The sequence below is a fragment of the Homalodisca vitripennis genome, chromosome 1, assembly GCF_021130785.1.
Source record: "Homalodisca vitripennis isolate AUS2020 chromosome 1, UT_GWSS_2.1, whole genome shotgun sequence".
In the NCBI taxonomy this organism is placed as follows: domain Eukaryota; kingdom Metazoa; phylum Arthropoda; class Insecta; order Hemiptera; family Cicadellidae; genus Homalodisca; species Homalodisca vitripennis.
In genome coordinates this window covers 81,643,757-81,665,980 of record NC_060207.1, presented here as the reverse complement: position 1 = coordinate 81,665,980, position 22,224 = coordinate 81,643,757, and the positions used below count along the sequence as shown (strand labels likewise).

The 22,224-nt window shown below is 33.1% G+C and overlaps 1 protein-coding gene across 2 annotated transcripts in view; it reads left to right on the top strand.

Moving 5' to 3' along the window:
- Window positions 1-9,723: 9,723 nt before the first annotated feature.
- Window positions 9,724-22,224, top strand: part of LOC124365598 (aminoacylase-1-like) — a 46,825-nt gene continuing 34,324 nt past the window's right edge. The window contains exons 1-2 of one of the 2 annotated variants that reach the window (XM_046821598.1): window positions 9,724-10,162; window positions 20,776-20,945. In XM_046821598.1, the coding sequence (XP_046677554.1) occupies window positions 10,066-10,162; window positions 20,776-20,945 (267 nt within the window). In that variant the 5' untranslated portion in view covers window positions 9,724-10,065. The remainder of the gene's footprint in view (window positions 10,163-20,775; window positions 20,946-22,224) is intronic. The other variant, XM_046821592.1, reaches the window with a different exon arrangement.

Here is a 22,224-nt window from a genome sequence, read left to right as displayed (position 1 = left end):
AGCTTATACCAGGAAATGCTCGAGAACAAGATTACCTGTTTCCAGAGTCTGCTTAATTTCATTAACCACCCTATACTTAGTTTCAATTAATTATACTTAATTCCTTAATTTCATTGTCAATTAATGAATATTGGCGAGTGAATCCAAACTGGCGGTTACAATTTACAATTACAATATAGCCCGGCAATTAGTGTGGCTTCACCATTACAAAAACAAAATTTTGTTCATTTCAAAATGCTTCAAAGCAATTGATGGGATGCTTATCGGTCTGAATGACAATAATGTTAAAATAGTTGAAAATGTGACTTTTCTATTTCGTATTTCACCTAAATACCGTCAAGCTCAAAAATAGGAGAAATTGGGGTATGAAGCTTTTTTATCCTTTTGGTCAGTTTCCACAACGAGTAGTCTGTCATCTCATTGGGGGAAATTTGTGAATTACTGAAACCATACATTATATATGTTCTTAATGCCCTTTTCAATTGTCTGGGAAGCTTTATTAAATTTTTTATCAGTACTACCTCTTGAATTATGTGAAATTCATTTGCGATTTTCGACAATATTTTGTTTCATGTATGGTTAATTAACCACTCTGTTAATTTCATTCTTCAGCTTTATGAGCTCATTTCCAAGAAAAAACAGTACAGGAGAAGTAAAACATGTCAAAGACATTGTCTAGGTTCTCGCCGGATCATAAGGAAATGATTAACCTTACAACACCATTCAATAAATTCTTAAAGTAGGTAGTCTTAACGTTGTAATGTTATTTACCAGTGTATGTAGCCTTTCCTTTAATATAATATTTGAGATGGTGGTTAATATCAAGGGTGAGTGATCCTATGAAATATCAAGGGATAATGTGATATCTACATAGTAAGAAAAAATGACTGGTTACAAATATATAACGAAGGTCTAGAATTTTGTTTAAATATACTAGCCAATAAATTGAACATTAAGTCAACTGTTGATTTAAGCAGACTTCTTCTTCTAGGGTTACCTTAGGTTCTATGTTAACCAAACATTACATGTGTATTATTGTAATCACCTCTCACTGGCAATCGACAACCTAGACAGATGAAAAACTTGTTCTGAAATGTGAAATCTAGATTAGTAAAGCGAAAAAATAGTCATCGGACCTATCTCCCACTACAACACTGGTGGCTTGAATGTCGTTTTGCTGAAAGTTTGCAATCTCGTGATGTCTAATAGTCTATCTTTGATTATACTAGTTACGCAATGATTGATTATACCGTGTAACTAATATTATCTAAGAGTCTTAATAATAAGCAAGACACTCCAGCCATGAGCGGTGTTATTGGGATGGTAAGTGCTATACTTTTAAATATAGAAATTTAAAAATAATTTATGTGTGTGAAAGAGTGTCTGATAATAACAATATCGCTTGTATACATTGAAATAAAAATCTAACATTTTGATAATAAGGAGCGAAACCAATAAGAATTATTAATTTTATCCTTACGATGTCAGTTTTAATAGGTTAATTAAGGTACGAATTTGTTGGACTTGTTTGGGACGTAAGCATTTTACTTTTATTTGATTGAGATTGATATTTTATCCAAACTTCGATCGACCCGATGTTGTCACTGTATTAGGCAGGGATTATACAGGTGTTACAATAGTGATTCAATGGATTAAGATCCTGAAGAATTGTAACAACCTTGTCATATGTATGTGGTGTAATCGTAGTAGATCTTTTCTTAGCACTCGGTCTTAAATGTGGGAAAGATTTGTTTTATATCCCTGTATATAAGCATCCTTTGGAATTACCTGGTTATATATTACGCATTTGGGGAAGCATTTGTAGATTTGTTACAGCTATTAGAATCATGGTCACATCACCATTTTACACAACGATTAGGATGCCAGTGGTAAGGCTTGGTATGCTTATACCGCTAGCGTATTTTACATTATACCACACCATTACATTTACGTGGAGGATAACATTTAATTTTGGCATTCAGTTGGATCTCGACTTCTTATATTCAATAATTTATAACAGTGCGACTATGAGATTTTATAGCTGTTTTTATTATCTGTGGCTTAGACGAATAGAGCTTGTTTTAAGCAAACCCCTGGAAGTCCTGTTTTTCTTGATTTGGTATGTATTAAAACTCACCTTAATCTCAGTTAAATGCTTAACGACAACATGGTATGAATCAATGGCCACAGTGTTCATTTTTACTTTGACTGTGGTAATAAACTTGTACAAATAATAGTCGAAAATATTATTTAGTGCTTATAGCCATATCCTCTTGAAAGAGTAGTAGGATCTTTGGACATTTGCCATCTTTATAAGTAAAAAAAAGATAACACTACGTTTCGATGATTAAAATCTATCCTCTTTTCTGGGTGTCAAAAGTCCTATACAAATAAAATGTACATAAAATACAAAGTGCATCAATGTACTGCCACTCAAAGGTATATGCAATTCTATCTGACAGGTACTCGAACGGCATGTAGTCCAGACGGAGAGAATAGACACATGCGATGTAACTGCACAGGAGCCAAGAGCACACACAACACATATGACTTACATTGTAATATTAACAAACACGTGAAATGTATACAGCCTTTAATAAATTTTACTTAATTACCGATGCTTAGTCTCCCATCTGTCGATCTGTATGTGTTTTTCATAAAACAATTTATATTTATTTATGTTAAAAACTAATAAATAAATTAAATTATACTAATATTGGCTCAAATGTTTATAATATTAAAGCCATCTAGTGACAAATATATTATGGTATTAAATGTAATATTTTCAAAATAGCGTCCATTAAAACTTTTAAAATTTGAAAATCTTAAAACCCAGCAATATTTCTTAAGAATTACAATAACAAAACGTTTCAGAAAATGTTATCACAAATCTCAAGATATAAAAATGAATTAAGTCAAATGATAAATAACAGATTTACTGTAACAAGACATTGGCCACATTGAGGTTCTCGGGGATTAGGCAACAACACAAAAGTGAATAAATGCTTTTCATAACTCGGCAGACAAGGGGTCTGTCAACGTAATCTCTGCAGGCGTTATAACACTTCTAGATTGTAATTTGGTTGAGTAATCTCTCTTCTATGATCTGATTCTCCCTCCCTTGATGCGTGCCCCTCGTTGCGGTGCCAATTTGCTGAGGATCGCCCTACGTTGACTGCGTCAATTTGTCGCGAGATCTGCCCGTCGTAGTTGTGTCAATTTGCTGTGTCGGTTTTTTAGTGTTGTTGACGCCCCATGTAGTTGTGCGCCTTTTTGTTACCAGTCCCACGTTGCTGTGCCATTTTGCTCCGGATGGTGTTGGTCGCCATCTTGCTCAAAATCTGCCCAAAGCTAGCTGCGTTCCCTTGGTACTGCTTGAAACTCTGCCACCTTCCAGATAAACAAATTGCTGTCCCAATCCTCTCCCAATCACTATTTAACATGTGCTCCCTCTCATTGGTGATGTAAATTACTTCGTATTAGCTAACTGATACTATTCCAACTTAATACCAAATTACTATTAAATTTGAATGTCTGTGGTGTTGTCACCAACAACAAGTCTATGTCTATCTCAGGTTTTTAAATAGGTTGAGTAGTGGTTAAAAAAATTTACTATCACCCCAATAAAGTTCCTATCACACTTTTTATAAATGGGATACTCAAAGAAAAGTCAAACCAAGTGACCTTGACGTTAATTTATTCCATATTACACTGTCCATACATATATAATTCCACTCACCTTGCTTTGATAATTTAAGAGTCTAACATAATATCGCATCCTTCATTAAAATTCTAATTCACCATATTACAGTTTCCTATTAATTTCACCACTACTATCTCAGGAGAATCCACACAACCTCCTTGCTTCAAGTCTGGGAAGAGAAGACGGAATCTCCGTATAAAACTACAGATACCGATTCAAAACAATACTCATCCCCTCTCCCGTTCAAATCAGCGTCTTCACGAATAAATATAATTTGATTCTTTTCTTATAATTGTCGAAATGTATCACGTTTACTATAATTAATCAATTTAAGTCTTTCTATTTTCTTTTTATTATTTTTTCAAAGCTTTTTATTTAAATTTTTAGCAACATGTGCTTTATGACGTCATCAATATACAAGTCATTTATCCCACAATTGGCTTTTCTGCGTAATTCTATTTAGCACCTTTGTAAAACACGAATTTTGGTTATGTTTACTTCATTTTAATTAATCAAATCTTTTCCTGTATAAAGTTATAAAGTATAAATATATTTCTTCGTTATTAATTAAGTAAGTCTCAATTCCGACAACATGTGATTCACTGACGTCACAGTCTGCTGATTTACTGACGTCACAGTCTGCCAATTCCCCGCGAATATTCAAATGTCGTAATTTGACCTGTTACACCCTACAATCTTCAACTAGGACAATATAGCGAGTTGATACCATTTTCTCTCTTTCTATCGTTAATTTGAACATGAGCATACTCAGCATTGTCTAGTAGAAGCGCAACTTCCTTAACCAGGGAATCATACTTTGATAATCGTGGTCTCTTTTAATAATAATAATAGGGCTAGGAGTGAGAGGCCATGGTGAAGTTGCCTGTTTACTGTTAAAACGATGAGTATTCATGTAAAGTTGAATTTCTTGTTGTGCGAGTAATGAGTGGACCGAGTGGAGAGCATCTTCTAAGACCAATTCCCAGTGACTAATTCCAAAATTAAGAGTTTTGAAGGCTAATTCGATTGTTTTCTACAAAATACCAGTATACCAATAGTGGTATATTGGTCATTGCCAGCAGGGCTGTATCAAGCAATTCTACTAAAGGATATCCCAAGTGAATTCAAAAGTTATCCTTTTATTGAATGGGACATTAAAAAGGCTCTCCTATCTGCATATATATATATATATATATATATATATATATATATATATATATATATATAGATATATATAGGCTGGTGTCCAGTGAAGAGCTATTTAAATTAGCTCTGTAATGATGTAGTGTTGGCGACGAAATATCTGTGCAAGAGAATGTACAAGTAAATTGGGAATACTCATCAACAATATCCAAATAGTCAAGATAACGATTTTTTACTTACTGAAGATAAGGATGCTTTAAAATCTAATTTCAAACTTTCAAAAGGAGATGTAGCCTTAATCACTGAACCTTGGTAATGTAAGAATCACCTTCGTTTGACAGAAGCACAAACATTTCAAAGCCGTTAATGACTTATATTTTCTAAAGAGAAAGGTAAGTTTTTACAGCGTATCCAATGATGAAGTAAAGTAACATCTGGGTTTGCAGACTCCAAACTAACACAAAAAAGAATAGCATTGTGATCGGAGACTAGTGTATGTAACACAGAAGCAGTCCATCGGTTCCGGACACAATGTAGACATATTATCAATGCAAGTCCCTTTTGAAGCGTTGTGCGTTAAAATGTTTGGGCGGGTTATTTCTCTTATTGCAGTACATAGACCCAATTGTTTTTTTAGCTATTTAGTTCTTGTGTTTCATTGTTATTTTCCAAAAAGTCTACATTAAAATCGCCCATGCATATAAAGTCAAACTTCACACCATGCATACTCGAAAAGACGTCATGCAGTTTATCTATAAAAGCGTGAAAGTTACCTGCAGGTGACCTGTAGAAATTCACCAGCAGAGTATTAAAAGTTTTCAGATGTGTCACGGACGATTCAAAAACAAGCTCCTCGGCAACATCGGGTAAATTTTGATAAACTTGTGAGTCAATATGGTTTTTGACCAAAATAACACTGCCACCCACCATGCACAGTTACAGTTCTAGGAAAAAGCTGCAATTTTATATCCTGATAAATCAATATTTACAATGTCTACTTTAGACAACCAGTGCCCGGTTTTACAAATAACATCAATACTGTTGTTCGATGCTAAGAAGTTTAAATAGTCAATTTTATTAGGTAGGCTCTGAATATTCCACAATAACACAGTTAGGCTATTTACACAAGTCACTGTAGAAGAACTATTTACATCCTTAGAAATTGTATTTCCCCATTGTTTAATGTAAGGATTCACCCTCAGAAAGACCCCCTGTTAAATATTGCATCTGTGGTTGTCTGCTCCTCTAAAAAAGATTGCAAGTGTTCTTCCTTATGCCCTATAGGGAATCGAAAACGACTCATACACTCCAGTAGGCCAAAAGACAGACAGAAAAACTTTGTGCCAAAGTGATACAGGCACTCCAATTTTAAAAAACCGGTACCCTGGATATCTGTTTCTCAACTGCGAGACCTCATAATCTCCCTTAACACCCTCAACCAAGTATTGCTTGACTGAATTACAGTCAACACTAGGGGCTAACCTAGAAACAAAAAGATATCTGTATTTTTTCACAACACCCAGCATATTATCTCTGATAGCACTGCCCAGAATATATTTTCCAGGTTTTCCAGTAGCAGTGTGATTATTTAGCTTCTTACTTCTGAGCATTCTTTTATTTTTCACAGTTACAATTCCATCACTGTCCTTATTTCGAACAGACAACCGCATCTGTGTGTCAATGTCAACAACACCTTTTTTCTTATTTAAGCCTCAGCGTCAGCTATGCCGGCTTCGAAGTGCACTGTTTTTTGTTTATTATTATTACATTTTTGGACCTCCCCGGGATTTGAACCCGCCATCTCTCGGTTAGAGAGCCGAGACTATAACCATTAGTCTACGGAGGAGGACATCAACAACACTGTTACATTCCATATCGTTAGGAATAGGCTGCAGCCTATTTAAGTCATATGTTTTGCTTAGAATAGCTGATCCTCGCTGAGCCGTCTACTGTTCGTTATCTGTATCTTGCAGCTGACCAATGTTTCTGCTAGCAGAAGAAACTTCAGGTCTAGTCACTACCGATGTCAAATTCCGACTATTTTTGTTCCTTTTGAGGCCTTTGTAATTATTGGTTCCTCTTTTAGTATATTCAAAGTTGATTCCAAGTGAACATTTAGCTTTATTACTTTCATCTAACTTAAGTTTCTCAGTGTAAGTATACTGTTTTCACAAGTTAAAATGTCTCCGATTATCACACCGTGGCTAGTCAAAGTAGAGCTTAATTTGGTAAGTAAGTAAGTTGTTTCCTTATCTCAGTCTGGCTTATCATTAATTCATAAACTTGTTCTGTTGCAGAAACGCTATCAGCTAAAATAACGATATAATCAAAAAAGGAAATTTAAATATCAGATTTACAATCCATCATAAAAAATGCAATAACTCACTTTGTCCCAAAAATATAAAAGTTCTGCAAGAGAAAAGGCTTTTATTCAAATATCTTGGTGGACTCAAACAGTTTCAATAAAAGTAGAAATAGATTACATTAAGAAGTAAATGTTTAGGATATTTCTTCTGTTACCTAAACTACAAAAAACATGTTCTAAACAAATAAAATATTATACATGTTAAAAGACAAGCGTGGAATGATTTTTTTCTCAAGAAATAGACAGTAAAAATAAAACACAACTATATGAAATATAACCCATACATTATAACACGGTACACAGACTTACTATTCCAAAAATACTATTCGAGAATTCCAATCTTAGGTTTGTTTAAAAAACATATCTGCTGACTATGTCTCTTATCTAAACGACATAATCCACGCGCACCATGCAATATTAATAATCATGACTCATTAGAGACAAGATTCATTTAACTAAAAGTAACAGCAGCATTTAAATCAAGGAAAAAATACAAGTCCTGACGTTCATGGTATTAGCTACAAAATTAAATAATAGCTACCTCTCTAAGCAAAAGCCCTTCTCCAGATAGCATGGGAGGATATTCCGATTGTCTGAAGAATTATAAAAACTGATTGGGATTTTAAAACCAGGAAAAGAAAAGAAAAAGGGACATTCATATAGGGCTTTATCGCTCTTTCCACGTCTCATGTGACTACATCACGATCAAAACGGGTTTAAATTGTTTATAAAATAGAACAAGCTGGTATCCTTGAGTCAGTATAGTTTCTAAAGAAAATTACATGAGCATATTATATGTTTAAATTAATTACTGGGACTCAAATCAATTTAAAACTCTAAGCCGATTGTAGTACTAATAGGTTTGATCTATGCTTGTGATTGTGTATCTCTGTCAATACTTATCTAAAAAATTTTGTCTTTGAAGGTCCAATTAACTTTATTCAAAGCCTGTATAAATGATTAAGTAACAAGTTACTTTTTAAGAATAGGTCGTTCCCCTTTTAAGCTTTAATCTGTCCGTCCTTTCCTTATGGGCCACTGGTCTGTGCGAGAATCTTATCAAATAGAGTAAGGAGGAGAGTTAATACAGTACAATATCGATTATGCTGATAAAAATTACTACGATCACCGACAGGATCTGAACCTGTGCTATACATAGCACAGATCCTGTTGCCCGATGTCTAGAGAGAGATTTTTTTGTGAAAATTATAAGTTGCTTTTTTCAAAATTAGAGCAAAAAGAGGAAAACTTGTTAATAAAGAACTGGCGCGAAAGGTTTAGGTATTAGTGTCAACAATGCTGGACGAAGAAGACGCAATTATTGCCGCGGGATACTTGTGTCATCGTAGCTAGCCACTGTACTCGAGGTCCCCCAAGATATTGGGTGAAACCCTCGTTGAAGGCTAGGGACAGGTACTATGGCAGTGACACTATCTCCGAGAGTATGACGTCGATCCGTAGGGTGGTGAGCTGAGGTGCGACGGGAATGTAAAAGACTTTCTGGGAATGAGCGAAAGTGTCATTCTTTATAGGGTCAATCACACGGGTATACGGTTAAATCATGAAACGACACAAAACAACAGGAAAGCACTACCTGTCCAAGAAAAACTAACAATTAAATTATGTTTTGTTTTTTTGCTACTGGTGATTGATACATGTCTCGGTTACTTGATACATCATTAATTAATTCTCCAATACTTTTCTGCAAGTTGCTTGCACAAAGCGTGCCGCAACAAATCATCCACTTTTAGTTGTTAACTTTCCCTGATCTTTACCGACACTCTGTGGGAAACCAAAACTTTGTGGAAGATTTGTCTCTCTACAATTGCCGTAACTTGTGAAAGACTTTGGTGTAAACGTAGCTTTATACACAAATTTCAACCTAACTTTGCTATGAGATAGCCTTCCAATCACAGTCACGAATATAAAACCATTAAAAATAAACCAGTAGGAAGTGTTAAAAGAGAAACAATCGTGACAGTATTAAAGAAGGCATCAAAGTGCTCAGTCTCTTAAGTAAACAGCATGAATAAAATGATGATAGATTTTCTGTTTCAAAGCTTTTATGATTGTGCAGGGTATGCTTTAAGTGGAAAAAGAAAAAAATAGTAAAATAAATTTGAGTTTATGATACTCACTGAGTCAATTTTCTTAGTTAGTTTAAGTAATTTATACGTGTTATGTTGTATGGCAATTGATGTTACATATTTAATGTGTATTGCAATCAAACCAACTGAAAAATTGAATTGGCGCGTAATGTTTACAACTCAAACTCTACAGAAATATTACTAGTTTTTGGTATTATGAATATGTTATTAATACATTTTTTTAAATTATGCAACGTATATTAGAAACCTCCTAGAGCCTCCAGTTTCTAGTAAGTTAGGGTTGGCACTTTTTACTATAACGCGATAGTTCCTTGAAATCAAATCTGTGCAATAACTATTAACATTGACTTTCTACTCTATTGTTTTTTTTCTCTTTTATTATACTCTCTTGCCTGTACGTAATTCCATGCCATAGGGCTCTCTAAAGCCACAAAGCCTAGAGGTTAATAGTTATCATAATTGAGGAGCAATTAATTTCTTTATCTTAACCTTACTGATAGTGGAAAAAAGATTAAGTTGTAAACAGTATAATCATTAAGTTAATATCATTTTGATACTTGAATTTATTTCAGTTGTTATGTAACAATAGTTATTCAACTATTTCAGTATTTGTCGGCCTAGGTATTTGGAGATAGAAACATGTTTAGTTTGTGAGTTGGCCAAAATAATATAACTGAATTACTATACACTATTGTACTATACACATAGTTTATTGTTGGATTTATACATTCATAACCAATCTCACTATGTCTGAAGGCAAAACTCAAGATCCAGATTTAGAAGCTATATATCATTTTAAACAGTACCTGAGGATTCCTTCAGTTCACCCAGATGTAGATTATGGTGTGTACTTTCACTATTTAATACTCATTTCTTAATTTATTTATGAATTATCATACACAGGGTTAAGTCCTAGAATTCTGCATAACAATATTAGTACTGGTCCAGTCCAAATAAATGAGGTAATTTTTGTTAAAACTATTTTATATTGGTTGGGTAGGTACGATAAGCGGGCCGGGTTTTTTATATCTAAGAATATAATCATCGATACCTAGGCTGATATTCATATCTCGAATCCTAGACTATCAATTGATATAAAAGTATCTAGGCTACTCCTAAACAATAATCATGCGTTTTAAATTAAATTCATGAGTATATAGGAAAACTCATAGATAATAAACAAAGCAGAACGAGATCAATTAAACATGAAATCTCATAAATAATTATGAGCCACAATTCATATGGTTTATGTCTTAATTATTTAATTGTTTATAATTATACATAATTAATTATATATTATTACGTGTATGTATAATAATAATAATTATTGTTATATATACACGTTTCGTATATATATAATAATACGATTATGTGTGTTATTTGAAAGTGTTTAAACAGCTGTTGATATAGATTAAGTTAATTGTTCAAAATAATTAATCAGTATCGACTGGTTATATCGGTGGTTATGATTAAGTAATGTAGTTTGCCAATTTCAATATAAAAAACCGGGTCCGCTTATCGTGCCCTACCCTCTAGATTATAGAAATTATCAGCAATTTTTGTAAAGGATCCACTAAATAATTCTAGTTAAATTTTGCTGGTTTTGCATAATTTAGTTTGACGCTAGTCCTAAACCTAGGGTAGGGTACGATAAGCGGGCCTGGTTTTTTATATTAAAGAATGTAATCATCGATACCTAATATTCGCATCTCAAATCCTAGACTATCAATCAATATAAAAGCATCTATAGTTCTCAATAACAATAATATGTTTTAAATTAAAATATGAATTTAATATTTACAGTGATCAAACAAATTATTCTAAGGAAAACTGAAAACGACCATATTCGCTCCTCTCACAGTTACAGTTGTTTCTTTCCTACAAATTTCACATAATGGGTTTTTCGGTATGAGTCCAACATGTTGAAGCTATGAAGAACATGTCTTATCATCTTTCAAAGCAATGTGTAGTTTTCTAAAATTGCCTGCCATTTTTAATAATCAAATTTTACTTATGTAAAATTGAAATATTGCCTTACGTGTATTATTTGAAAGTGTTTACAGCTGTTGATATAGATTATTTAAGTTAATTGTTTAAAATAATTAATCAGTATCGATTTATTATATCGATAATTATAATAAAGTAATATCGTTTGGCAATTTCAATATAAAAAACCGGTCCGCTTATCATACCCTACCCCTAATTCTATTATTTTCTTTTATCTAAATATAGTGTAGGCTAGTTCATAAGGAGCTGTCAAATTTTCATAAAGCTTTTGATTTATCCAATTTGGTAGTATTTCATTACCTGTATACACAAATTTATTTAAACGGTTACCATTTTACAATGTGAGAAAAAAAGAAAGAAAAAACTTACAATCTTTCGGTTAATTTGTCCTCTGCTGTGTTAGTGCCATTATAGTTATTTTTCATGCTGAAAACTGAAACATTTTACAGTTAGACCTAATTAAAATTTATAAAAACTTCAAATGAATAGGCCAGAATAAAAGTATAAACTTGCATTATAACCATAATGGGACCATTAATGATTAAAGAGAGTAATAAATAATATAAGAAAATGGTAGTAAACAACAGAGTAGAGTACAACAAGCAGATCATTTTTTTATATCAATAATTAGTATAATCATCGATATATAACATTCCTATATCAATGTATCAGTAGCCATAATAACAATTATTTTTGAAATAAAAATAACTAGATAATATACACAGAGACAATGTGATAAATAATAAAGAAACCATAATGATCAAACAAACAATTAGGAAGTAAATGGGAAACACACATAAATAATAACAATATGATATAATATAATAAAAATTTAGAATGTAAAATAGATATATATATATATATATATTAATTAAATTTGTATAAATGGCAATAGCCGAGTGTAATTTTTTCAATAAATATTGAACCACAAAAAGTACTTGCTCCGCCGGGACTCGAACCCAGATCTCTCACTTGGAATGTGCTACCATTACACCATAGAGCCCTTACTTTGTAAGATTCAATTTTATATATATAAAAGGGCGGGGGAGGGGGAGAGACTCAGGGGCTTTAAGCCTCTCCCGAAATTCTTATACTCGGAACATTAAAATTGTACTTAATGTTTTTTTTATCAGACTAGAACACTTTTAGAAAGTCTTAAAGCATAACAATTACCTGGGGTAAGTTTCTGAAGCCCCTATTTTTTGAGAGTATTTTATATCTCCTAAACCACCCAGTGTGTCAACCTCCTCCTTCCCCAAAATAATTTTCTGTATATGCCACTGTTCACTATGCAAGGTTTTCACTACGATTGATGGTAAAATGCACAAAACCAAAATTATTCAACCCAAAATATGCCTTCCACATGTCTGTAACTATGATTGCCCACATAAAGGGTGTTTTTTGTGTAATTGTGAACTTGATGGCCGGAGTGGCAAATGACAAGTTATTCACTTTTTGCTGTTGTCCTCCTGAACAAAATAATATAAGGTTTCAAAGGGTGCAAATGACAAATAACGTATTGGTTGTCGCTGACGTCAGCCATTAAAATAAAAAGAATGCTGAATCAGGGTAATTTTACCCCAATAATAGAAGTTATGGCATCAGTAAAGTTAACGGCTGGAGTTGCCAATCAAAATTTCAACATTATTAATTTATTCTGCTCATCCTTCTGAATGATAATATATATGGTTTTAGAGGGTGGAAATCACAAATAACTTTGTTTTTTAACAATTTAAATGTAAATTTGTGGTTATATTTTTGTACTGTGCATAGATTATCTGAGGGTTCTTTGATCAAAACAGCTTAATTAAGTAACATCAATCGTCTTGTGCAGTACCCTTCACTGCCACTTCGATAGCATCTATTACACAATCACAGTGCATTCATTCTAATACAGTTAATTAGTTTTCAAAGATATTTATGTATTTGATTGCTGATTGCATGAACAGTTAAAATATATGGAAATGAATTTATTTCTTTTTTAATTGTTCATTTTATTTCTTCAGATTGAGAGTATAAGTTCGTTGTATCATAGTGTGTTATTTTTAAATCAAGAAGAGTTTTTTTTATGTGATCGGAAGTTACCATGTGATAACTTTTAACGTACTTTGTTAAAAGATAAATGTTATCTTAACATTCTCAATATGCAAAATAGGTAAAAAAAGGAAAGAAAATTAATCAGTCTTGTCTGGCTGATTTAAATTTCTTTAGAATTTTTTGTAAACACACAAGAATTCCAAACAGTAATAATAATAATGAGTAAAAATTCCATAAGCGAATGTCAGTGCACAGCTACCTTAAAAATTGACTCAAGTAAAGACTAATAAACAATAATAATTAATTACGATATAAAAGTCATGATGTTAAGATGTTAGGCTATTAACAAATGTACATATTTAATATTTTAGAGTACATAACATTTTAGAGCTCTTTTAAATTGAGCATACGAGGGGGTACCCAAAAAAAACCGGAATTGTATTGCTGGCAGCCGGCAGCGTGTAGTACACATTCCTGCCGCTAGGCGTGTGTCGCGCAACCCATTGCGAGCTCAGTGACCCCAGTTCCGTTGTCCTAGTGCATTCTGTTCGTTCGTAGTGACTGTTTTCGCTAACCCTGTTTTGTTCTTGTTTCGTTTTTTGTCATGGCAAGTTTAAGTGAACAACGTGCAGCTGTGAAATTTTGTTTTTTACTTGGTAAAAATGCTGCAGAAACTATTTTAATGTTGAATACAGCTTACAAAGATGATGCTATGGGGAAAACTCAGGTCTACGAGTGGTTCGCTCGATTTAAAAATGGCGACATGTCGATTGAAGACAAACCTCGTTCTGGACGTCCATCAACCTCTCGGAACGGACGAAAATGTTGAGAAAATTCGTGAACTTGTGCTCACCGACCGTTGACAGACAATTGAGGAACTATCAGAGAGTAGTGGGTTAACTTGGAGCTCGGTTCAGCGAATTTTAACAGGAGATTTAGGACTGAAAAGGGTTGCTGCCAAATTTGTTCCTCGACTTCTGACTGACCATCAAAAGGCACATCGAGTTGAAACTTGCCGCCTTCTGAAAGAACATCTCGAAAATGATCCCGATTTTCTGGAAAAGGTAATTACTGGTGATGAGTCATGGTGCTATGGTTATGACCCAGAAACGAAGCAACAGTCAAGCCAATGGAAGTCGCCATCTTCACCTCGTCCAAAAAAATGTCGGCAAGTCAAATCAAACATCAAAACCATGTTGATTTGCTTTTTTGATGCTAAAGGCATTGTTCATTCTGAGTTTGTTCCTCCAGGTCAGACTGTCAACCAAACATTTTATTTGGAGATTTTAAGAAGATTGCGCAACAGTGTTCGCCAGAAAAGACCCGATTTGTGGCAGACTGGAGACTGGTTCTTCCACCACGACAACGCATCGGCACACACAGCCATCTCAGTTAGGCAGTTTTTAGCCAAAAACGGCATGGTTCCACTGCCCCACGCACCTTACTCGCCTGACCTCGCTCCATGCGACTTTTTTTTTATTTCCACACATGAAAAGAGGTTTGAAAGGTCAACGATTTGACAGCATTGAAGAGGTTAAGAAAAAAACGAAGCTCGAGCTTGCAGCCATTTCTAAAGATGACTACAAAAAATGTTTTGATCAATGGAAATACCGTTGGGACAAATGTATTAGTTGTAATGGAGATTATTTTGAAGGAGATAAGGTCGTATTGTAAAAAATTTGATAATATATAATTTTTATAAAATAATTCCGGTTTTTTTTTTGGTACCCCCTCGTAAGATAATGCCTTGATCTCAGATAGCAAGGAATTATACTTGGGTACGAAAATGCTATTTTGCAGCTTGGCCATTGGCACTCTCAATTCTCATTGTAATGTTGAGTACTCAGCTAATGGAGGGATACCAGTTGTTAGTTTTATGATTAACTGTAACTGTTTTTTCATAATAAATAACAAGTAAAGCTTCGTAACACTTCACAATAACTTTATATTTGATACAACTTCCTTAGATCATATTACAAACCTCAGAACACTATTTTTGTCTATATAGGATAGTTTAGAATAATCAATAGTATGGCATAATGCTGGTAGATAATACAGGACAATTATAGGAGAAATAAATAAATAAATTTCTACTTTTATTACTGAGGAAGTATTGTTTTATTACTTATTCTTATTTCTTATAGCCTGTACAGAACTTTCAGTCTGAATTTAATTTCAATAAATATACTTTCCACATGGATATTGAATTCAAGCTGTGGATCCAATAAATACGCTTATGACTTTTCACAGGCAGGCTATCTGTACCACTCAGGGTAATGTTGGCAACACATCAATCAAAAGGTTCAACAATGGTCTGAGATTTGTTAAATAATCCAATGAGCACTTACCTGGATTTAATAGTCAGTATTCTTTATTAACAATTTCATCAAGAAATGTTACAATGTCAAAAAAAGTTGAAGTAATTATAATTATCTAGTTTTATTGTTCTTCTTGATCCCTCTAAGAAAAGCTTTGATGCATTATGTAGAAAGCTTTGCCCATTTCTTTAGAATATTCTTCATGATCAAAAGATTTCTTCATTTCAAGTCATTTTGTAGATTGTTAAGCATCTTTATTCCTATATATAATGGTTTTCTTTTGAGCAAACTTTTCTGTGGACCTGTAGTATATAATTTACTGCATGTCTGGTATTGTGTTCATGAATATAACTTTGTTTTGGAGTATCTTAGCATATATATATTTTTTAATAGGTACATTTATTTTATATCTTGACAATGTCAACTGTTCTTCGAGCTGTGCTGGATTAAAAGAATATATATTATGTAAACTGTGGCAATAAAGAATTCGAATTTGAATTTTTAGTCACACAGTACAGGATGGTTTCTAGGCTGTAAATCGAAGGAACTGTCAGTGTATGTCCAGATTTTTTAATATGTCCTTGCAGCTCTGTCTAGGATCTAAACCTGTCATAATTCTGATAGCTTTTTATTGCATTCTCAAGACACAGCAGAGGTTGCCTTCTTAAGAGCCACTCCAGACAGAAATACCATAGCTTACGTAACTCTCAAACAGTGCGTGATATGCTGTTCTAGTTGCATCTGGAGTACTAGTGGACTTAATTCGTTTTAAAGCATACAGAGCTGAACCAAGTTTTAAGCAGAGTATATCAATGTCCAGGATAAACTTTCATTTCAGACACTGAGACCTTTTTACTTCCAAATTACATCTAACTTATGGTCTTAATTTAATTTAGAATAAGGTAATTTTTTATGAAGTAGTCTTGTGTTGTATCCAAGACAATAAAGGTATTCACATCTAGTTGTTCAGTGTCTCTGTTTGCTATTAGCAGGATAGTGTAATCAGCATACATTATCATTTTATTGTATCCTTCCAGATTATCAGGAAAGTCATTAATGAACAGAAAAAAAATAAAACTAAACCTAAAACAACGTTGAGGAACACCTCTGTTAATAGGTAAAAGTCTATATGTTTTTTTTATTTTCTTTATTATTTAAAAGCAAAATCATGCCGCTTTACCCAAATATTTACATATGTATGTTCTCTTCTGAAGTAATGTATGAAAGTAAAAGATTATAAGGAAGAAGGATCTGACAATGATCATCGTAAGCAAGAATAGAAGAAAATTCTGATACTCTCCTTAAAACCTGTCATATACAGTATGAGATAGAGGCAAAAGGTTCCTGGAATTGGTTTATAAATATTTATTGAACAAAGTTAACTTGGAGTTTACAAATCTATTGTACCCCACAATACTCTCCTTCTGCATCAAAAAACTTACCTCAGTATTAAAAAATCGTTTTGAAATCATTATGGGAAAGTTCTTTAATTGTTTTTGTTGCCATTTCTTTGACAGCCTCAGTATCTACAAATCGTTTTCCCTTCAACACTGTTTTCAACTACGGGAACAGAAAGAAATTAGCTATTGATCAGGGGAGTAGGGTGGATGCTCTAGTGAGGTAAAATTGTTCTCAGCAAAATAATTATGCAATGAAAAGACAGAAGTGCAGGGGCATTGTCATGAAACAAAGACCAATAGTTTCTCACTCATTGTTTAGAGTGTTTTCTACTGATGCCATCTTTGAAGCGCCTAAGAAATCCACCTAAAGTTCTTTGGTTACTGTTTATCCCTTTGAAATGAACTTGTAGTGTAGTCAAAAACATGTAACATTAGTAATCGAAAAACACTTCCAGCATAACTTTTTCCTTGCTTGTCTAAGTGAATTTTTTTCCTTGAAGATGTTTTGTTCACCATTCAGAGGGCTGACAGTTTGAGGGTCATAGAGAAAACACTATGTTTCATGATCAGTGACAATTTTATTTTCTCAAAAAATTGGATCTGCATTGGCAATATTAATAAACTTATCAGCAATTAACATTTGATTATCTTCGTGGTCGTCAGTCAGCATTTTGGAACCATTCACAAACAAATTCAATGCATTTTTAAATTATCTGAATGATGCTGTGGAAAGTATCATGTAATAAATTTACCTCAAATGCAGTGCAATGCTCAATGTTTTCATTACTGATTGCAGTTGAAGGTTGCATTATGAGGGACATCTTCAATGCTTGTGCGACATTCACGAAAACATTTAAATTTGTAAACTTGACTCTTCTTCATCACCTCATCTCTGTAAGCATGAACTCAAAAGTCTCATAAGTGCCTTTTGAAGCAAAACACAGATTTAATGCTTGATCGATGTTCACTAATGTCATTTTTTTTAATCGAGAAGGTTAACTTGTAAACAAATGAAAACATTTTCGACAAATAAAAAATGGCAACTGAGCGTTATCAACACTACAGATATTCTCTCCGTAGAGTAGTACCAGCTGCTTCAAAACAAATTTCCCCACTGGTAAGCATGCTAGGTTTATATTAAATCGATTCCTGGAACTTGTTAACTCTACCCTGTATAATGTAAACAGTAAAAGTCTCAGATAACTGCCTTCAGGAACACAAACTACTTGAAGAATGATTGAAAATATTCCATCACCTTGGACCATCTGAGACCTACCACTCAAATAGAAGGCCAGCCATGTTAAAACTTGAGTGTGAAACTTATACAATTTTAGCTTTGCTAACAGCATGCTGTGATTGACCTAGTCAAAGCCGTGTTTAAAATTCAAATATGTCGTGAGGCAATCTAAATTTAAATTTCTGGACCTTTGTATATCATCAATCAAATTGAACACAATCGAAGAAGTGCTAAAACCCTTTCTAAAGCAAGATTATATAAATCTGGTAAAATGTTTTCCTAACCAATAAAATCCATTATTTGATTCAAAGCAACATTCTACAGAATCTTCGAAATAGCTGGCAATCTCTCAAAAGACCCAGTACAAGTTTCAGCCTTGTCCAGTAACTGTTAGAACGTGATAAGTAAAGTGTTTCTAGTGTGGTGTGTTTTGAAAATGGAACAGCATAATTTGGAGCAACAGTGTGCCATTAAACTTTGTGTTAGGCTGGGAGAATCTGCAATTTTGACTTTTGAAAAGTTGCAAAAAGCTTATGGAGAAGATTCATTATCAAAAGTACAAGTTTTTCAGTGGCATAAGGCATTTTTAGAAGGCTGAGAGTTAGTTTAAGATGAACCTTGTTCTGGGAGGCCTTCAATATCGAAAACTGATGAGAACATCAAACGAGTGTGGGCTCTAGTAAGGTCATACTGTAGAATTACATTAAGACTAATGAGTATAGAGTTGAGTTTGATTCATTTCATTCTTCATCAAATTCTAACACAAGATTTGAGAAAGGTGTGTCTTTATTTTGACAGGATTGAAAAATGACCCAAATTTTTTCAGCCACGTGATCACTGGTTATGAATCTTGAGTTTTCGAGTATGATCCTGAGACAAAACTACAACGTGAAGAGTGGCGTACTCCCCAATCTCCTCAACCAAGAAAAGCTCGCATGAGCGAATAAAAAAATCAAGACCATTCTTATTTGTTTATTTGATAGCAGGGGGTCTGTTCATAGAGAATTTGTGCCTCTAGGAAAACCTGTTAACCAAGTCTTTTATAAAGAAGCCCTTGGGCAGCTCAGAGGGGTACTTCACGTCAGATTGGATATTTCAGACTGTTTGATGGTCCATCATAACAATCAATGCCTCCTGTCACCCTGCAATCTCAACCAGTTTTTGACTAATAAAGGTATTCCTGTTATTCTCCAGCCCCCCTATTCATCTGATCTCAGTTCCTGTAACTTCTTTCTGTTTCCTAAGATATAAAACACTCAAAAGGTCGTCTTGGTACTATTGAAAACATCCAACAGAGCATAACCGAGGAACTAAAGACGATACCAGTTAAAACCTTCTAGTACTGCTATGGAGAGTGGGAACAATGCCTCAACTGCTGTATAGCTGACCAGGGAAACTACTTTGAAGGTGATAAAATCAATGTGTAAAAAAATTAAAGTTAAATCAGTCTTATTACTTTTCTGCCACAACTTGTATAATGTATAAATTTATGTGTTGTTTCTGATCCTGGTCAATCACTCTCTAACATACACTTGTTCTTGATTCGGAGACATTCATGTAACTAGAGTATGGATTTAACTTAATAGTTATGAAATCATTTTTCTTCAGAAACTTGTTTAATTATTACTTTGTCCTAAATTATTAGCACCACTGCTTATAAAATCATGGTGGCATAAAGTTGTTTTAGGAGGTATCAGCTATGATGTGTCCTGCTGGACTATAAGTTAACATAGGTTTACTTAAGTATTTATAGTTAATAATAACGAAACATAATTGTGTACACAATACCAGCAAGAATTAACAGATCTGTTAATCAAAGATTGCTCTCCATAGCAAGGTTGAAATATCTCAATATTTGAATTGTGTTAACAATGTTTTGTGAATTGGAAAACTCAAAACACCAAAGACTACATAAGAACTAAGTTAATAAAACTATTACGTAGATTCTTGAAGATTTTAATTCAGCAAATAATGTCAAAAGAAATATCCAAAATGAGAAAGATTCCTCAATAAGAGATGAAGATTGAGTGTATCAAATGCTGTATAAAAGTTTTCTTAGAGTCACTGTCCTATCTATATATACTCTTATATTATCACTCATTAGCTCTTGCTTGAAGTACCATCGAGTAAAAAGGGCTAAATAGCTTTTCTTCAATCAACAAAAATGTGAGACGTGGAGGAGCTTATATTCTAATAAGGGAACAAACTGAAATGTACAGTAATACAACATCAACAGATATAGATAAAAAATTGAGTAGTTAAAGGAAAGTAATTTTTAAACCATTTTCATAAAACAAGCCAAGATTCAATTATGTTGGGTAGACTTACTCTAATAAAAGCAGGAATGTCATCATCAGTCATACAAATCAAATGTGTCTGAGAAGTGATGTAGGCCATAATAATTCTTACTATTTTATGTTGAATTACATTCCATAGTCAGTAGGTTTTCTGTTTCAGATGATTGTGTGGTGTTTTTAAAGAGCCGTGCTGCTGATCTTGGACTTCCCATTTCTGTGTTTGAGGTGGCACCCCGCAAGCCTGTAGTTGTAATCTCGTGGTTTGGGAGTCAGCCACAGCTTCCCAGCCTCCTGCTGAACTCTCATATGGATGTTGTGCCAGTGTTTCCTGTTAGTGCATTTATATCTCTACACTTTCTACTAGATTGTTCATTCAAAAGATTGTTCAAATATTTCGTTATTTGGAATTTTTTTTGTAATCTTTTAAAGATTAAAAAATTTCATTTCAACATAAATTTTGATTAATAAAATTAATGTCATCAAGAGTGTTAAAATATACATGATATTGGAGTCATTATTAGTTAGTATAATAATCTAATTTTACAGAAATTTAAAATTTTTCAATTTTTATTGTTTTGATTTTAGATTTAAAAAATATATTTATGTAAAAAAACACCATTCCTAAACTCTGCAAAATAACACCATATTCTAGTTAATTTAAACTAAAATATTTTACGACTTGATTTATAAAAAATTTTAAGCTTATCTTCAATTTTGGACTAAAGGAGTTACATCCATTTAAACGTTGTAAACCCACAAACCTTTTTTTAATTCGAGCTGGCAATGGTACCGGCAGTACATTTAAATACACTGCAAGCATTTTATATAATCTATCATACTTCTTTATTTCTAGTCCAATAATTTTAAACTTGAATACATCAATTTATTCTTAAAGATGTGGGCAACAATATAATAATAATAATAATAAACAATGTTTTCCATTAAATACAATATTTTTTAAACCTAATATGCAAACAATATTAACATTTTTCAAAATATTCTGTAAATATACTGTTGTGTAACTCTTTATCAATATGTTTTACACTAAATATGTAATAGTATAACTTGTTCTACACTATGCTGATTACAAAAGTATATCTTTTTATCGAAATTCTGTTTTTTACATGGGTTTTTGTAACATGCAAACAGCCGTAGAGCTGTTTGAAGTTTTCATTCACAATTATGCACTCATAAAATACAAAAGTATGAAAACTAATAAATCTAAAACGTTGTAAAATACTCTTAAAAATGTAAAATCTAGCTTATCTATAACGTAAACATTTTTTTATTTACATTGCACAACAAACATGGCTGACCTGTATTACCTCAAGAGTCATTAGCTTTTCATAGAAAACGAAGTATTTCATGACAAACAGAGTAGACAAAAAAGTTATTAATAGTAATATAATAACAATAAATTGGTACTGTATTGCATGCCTTTTGTAATATATTCATTAAGTAGTTTTTTAAAAGATTAATACTTGAAAGTGAAACATTTGTACACATCTGCTTTAGCGATGAATATTCGTCTTTGCCAATTCAGACGTACCTTTGAAAACGAACATTCGTTGGATTTTATATAGCCAATCATAAAGTTTTATGATTTAAC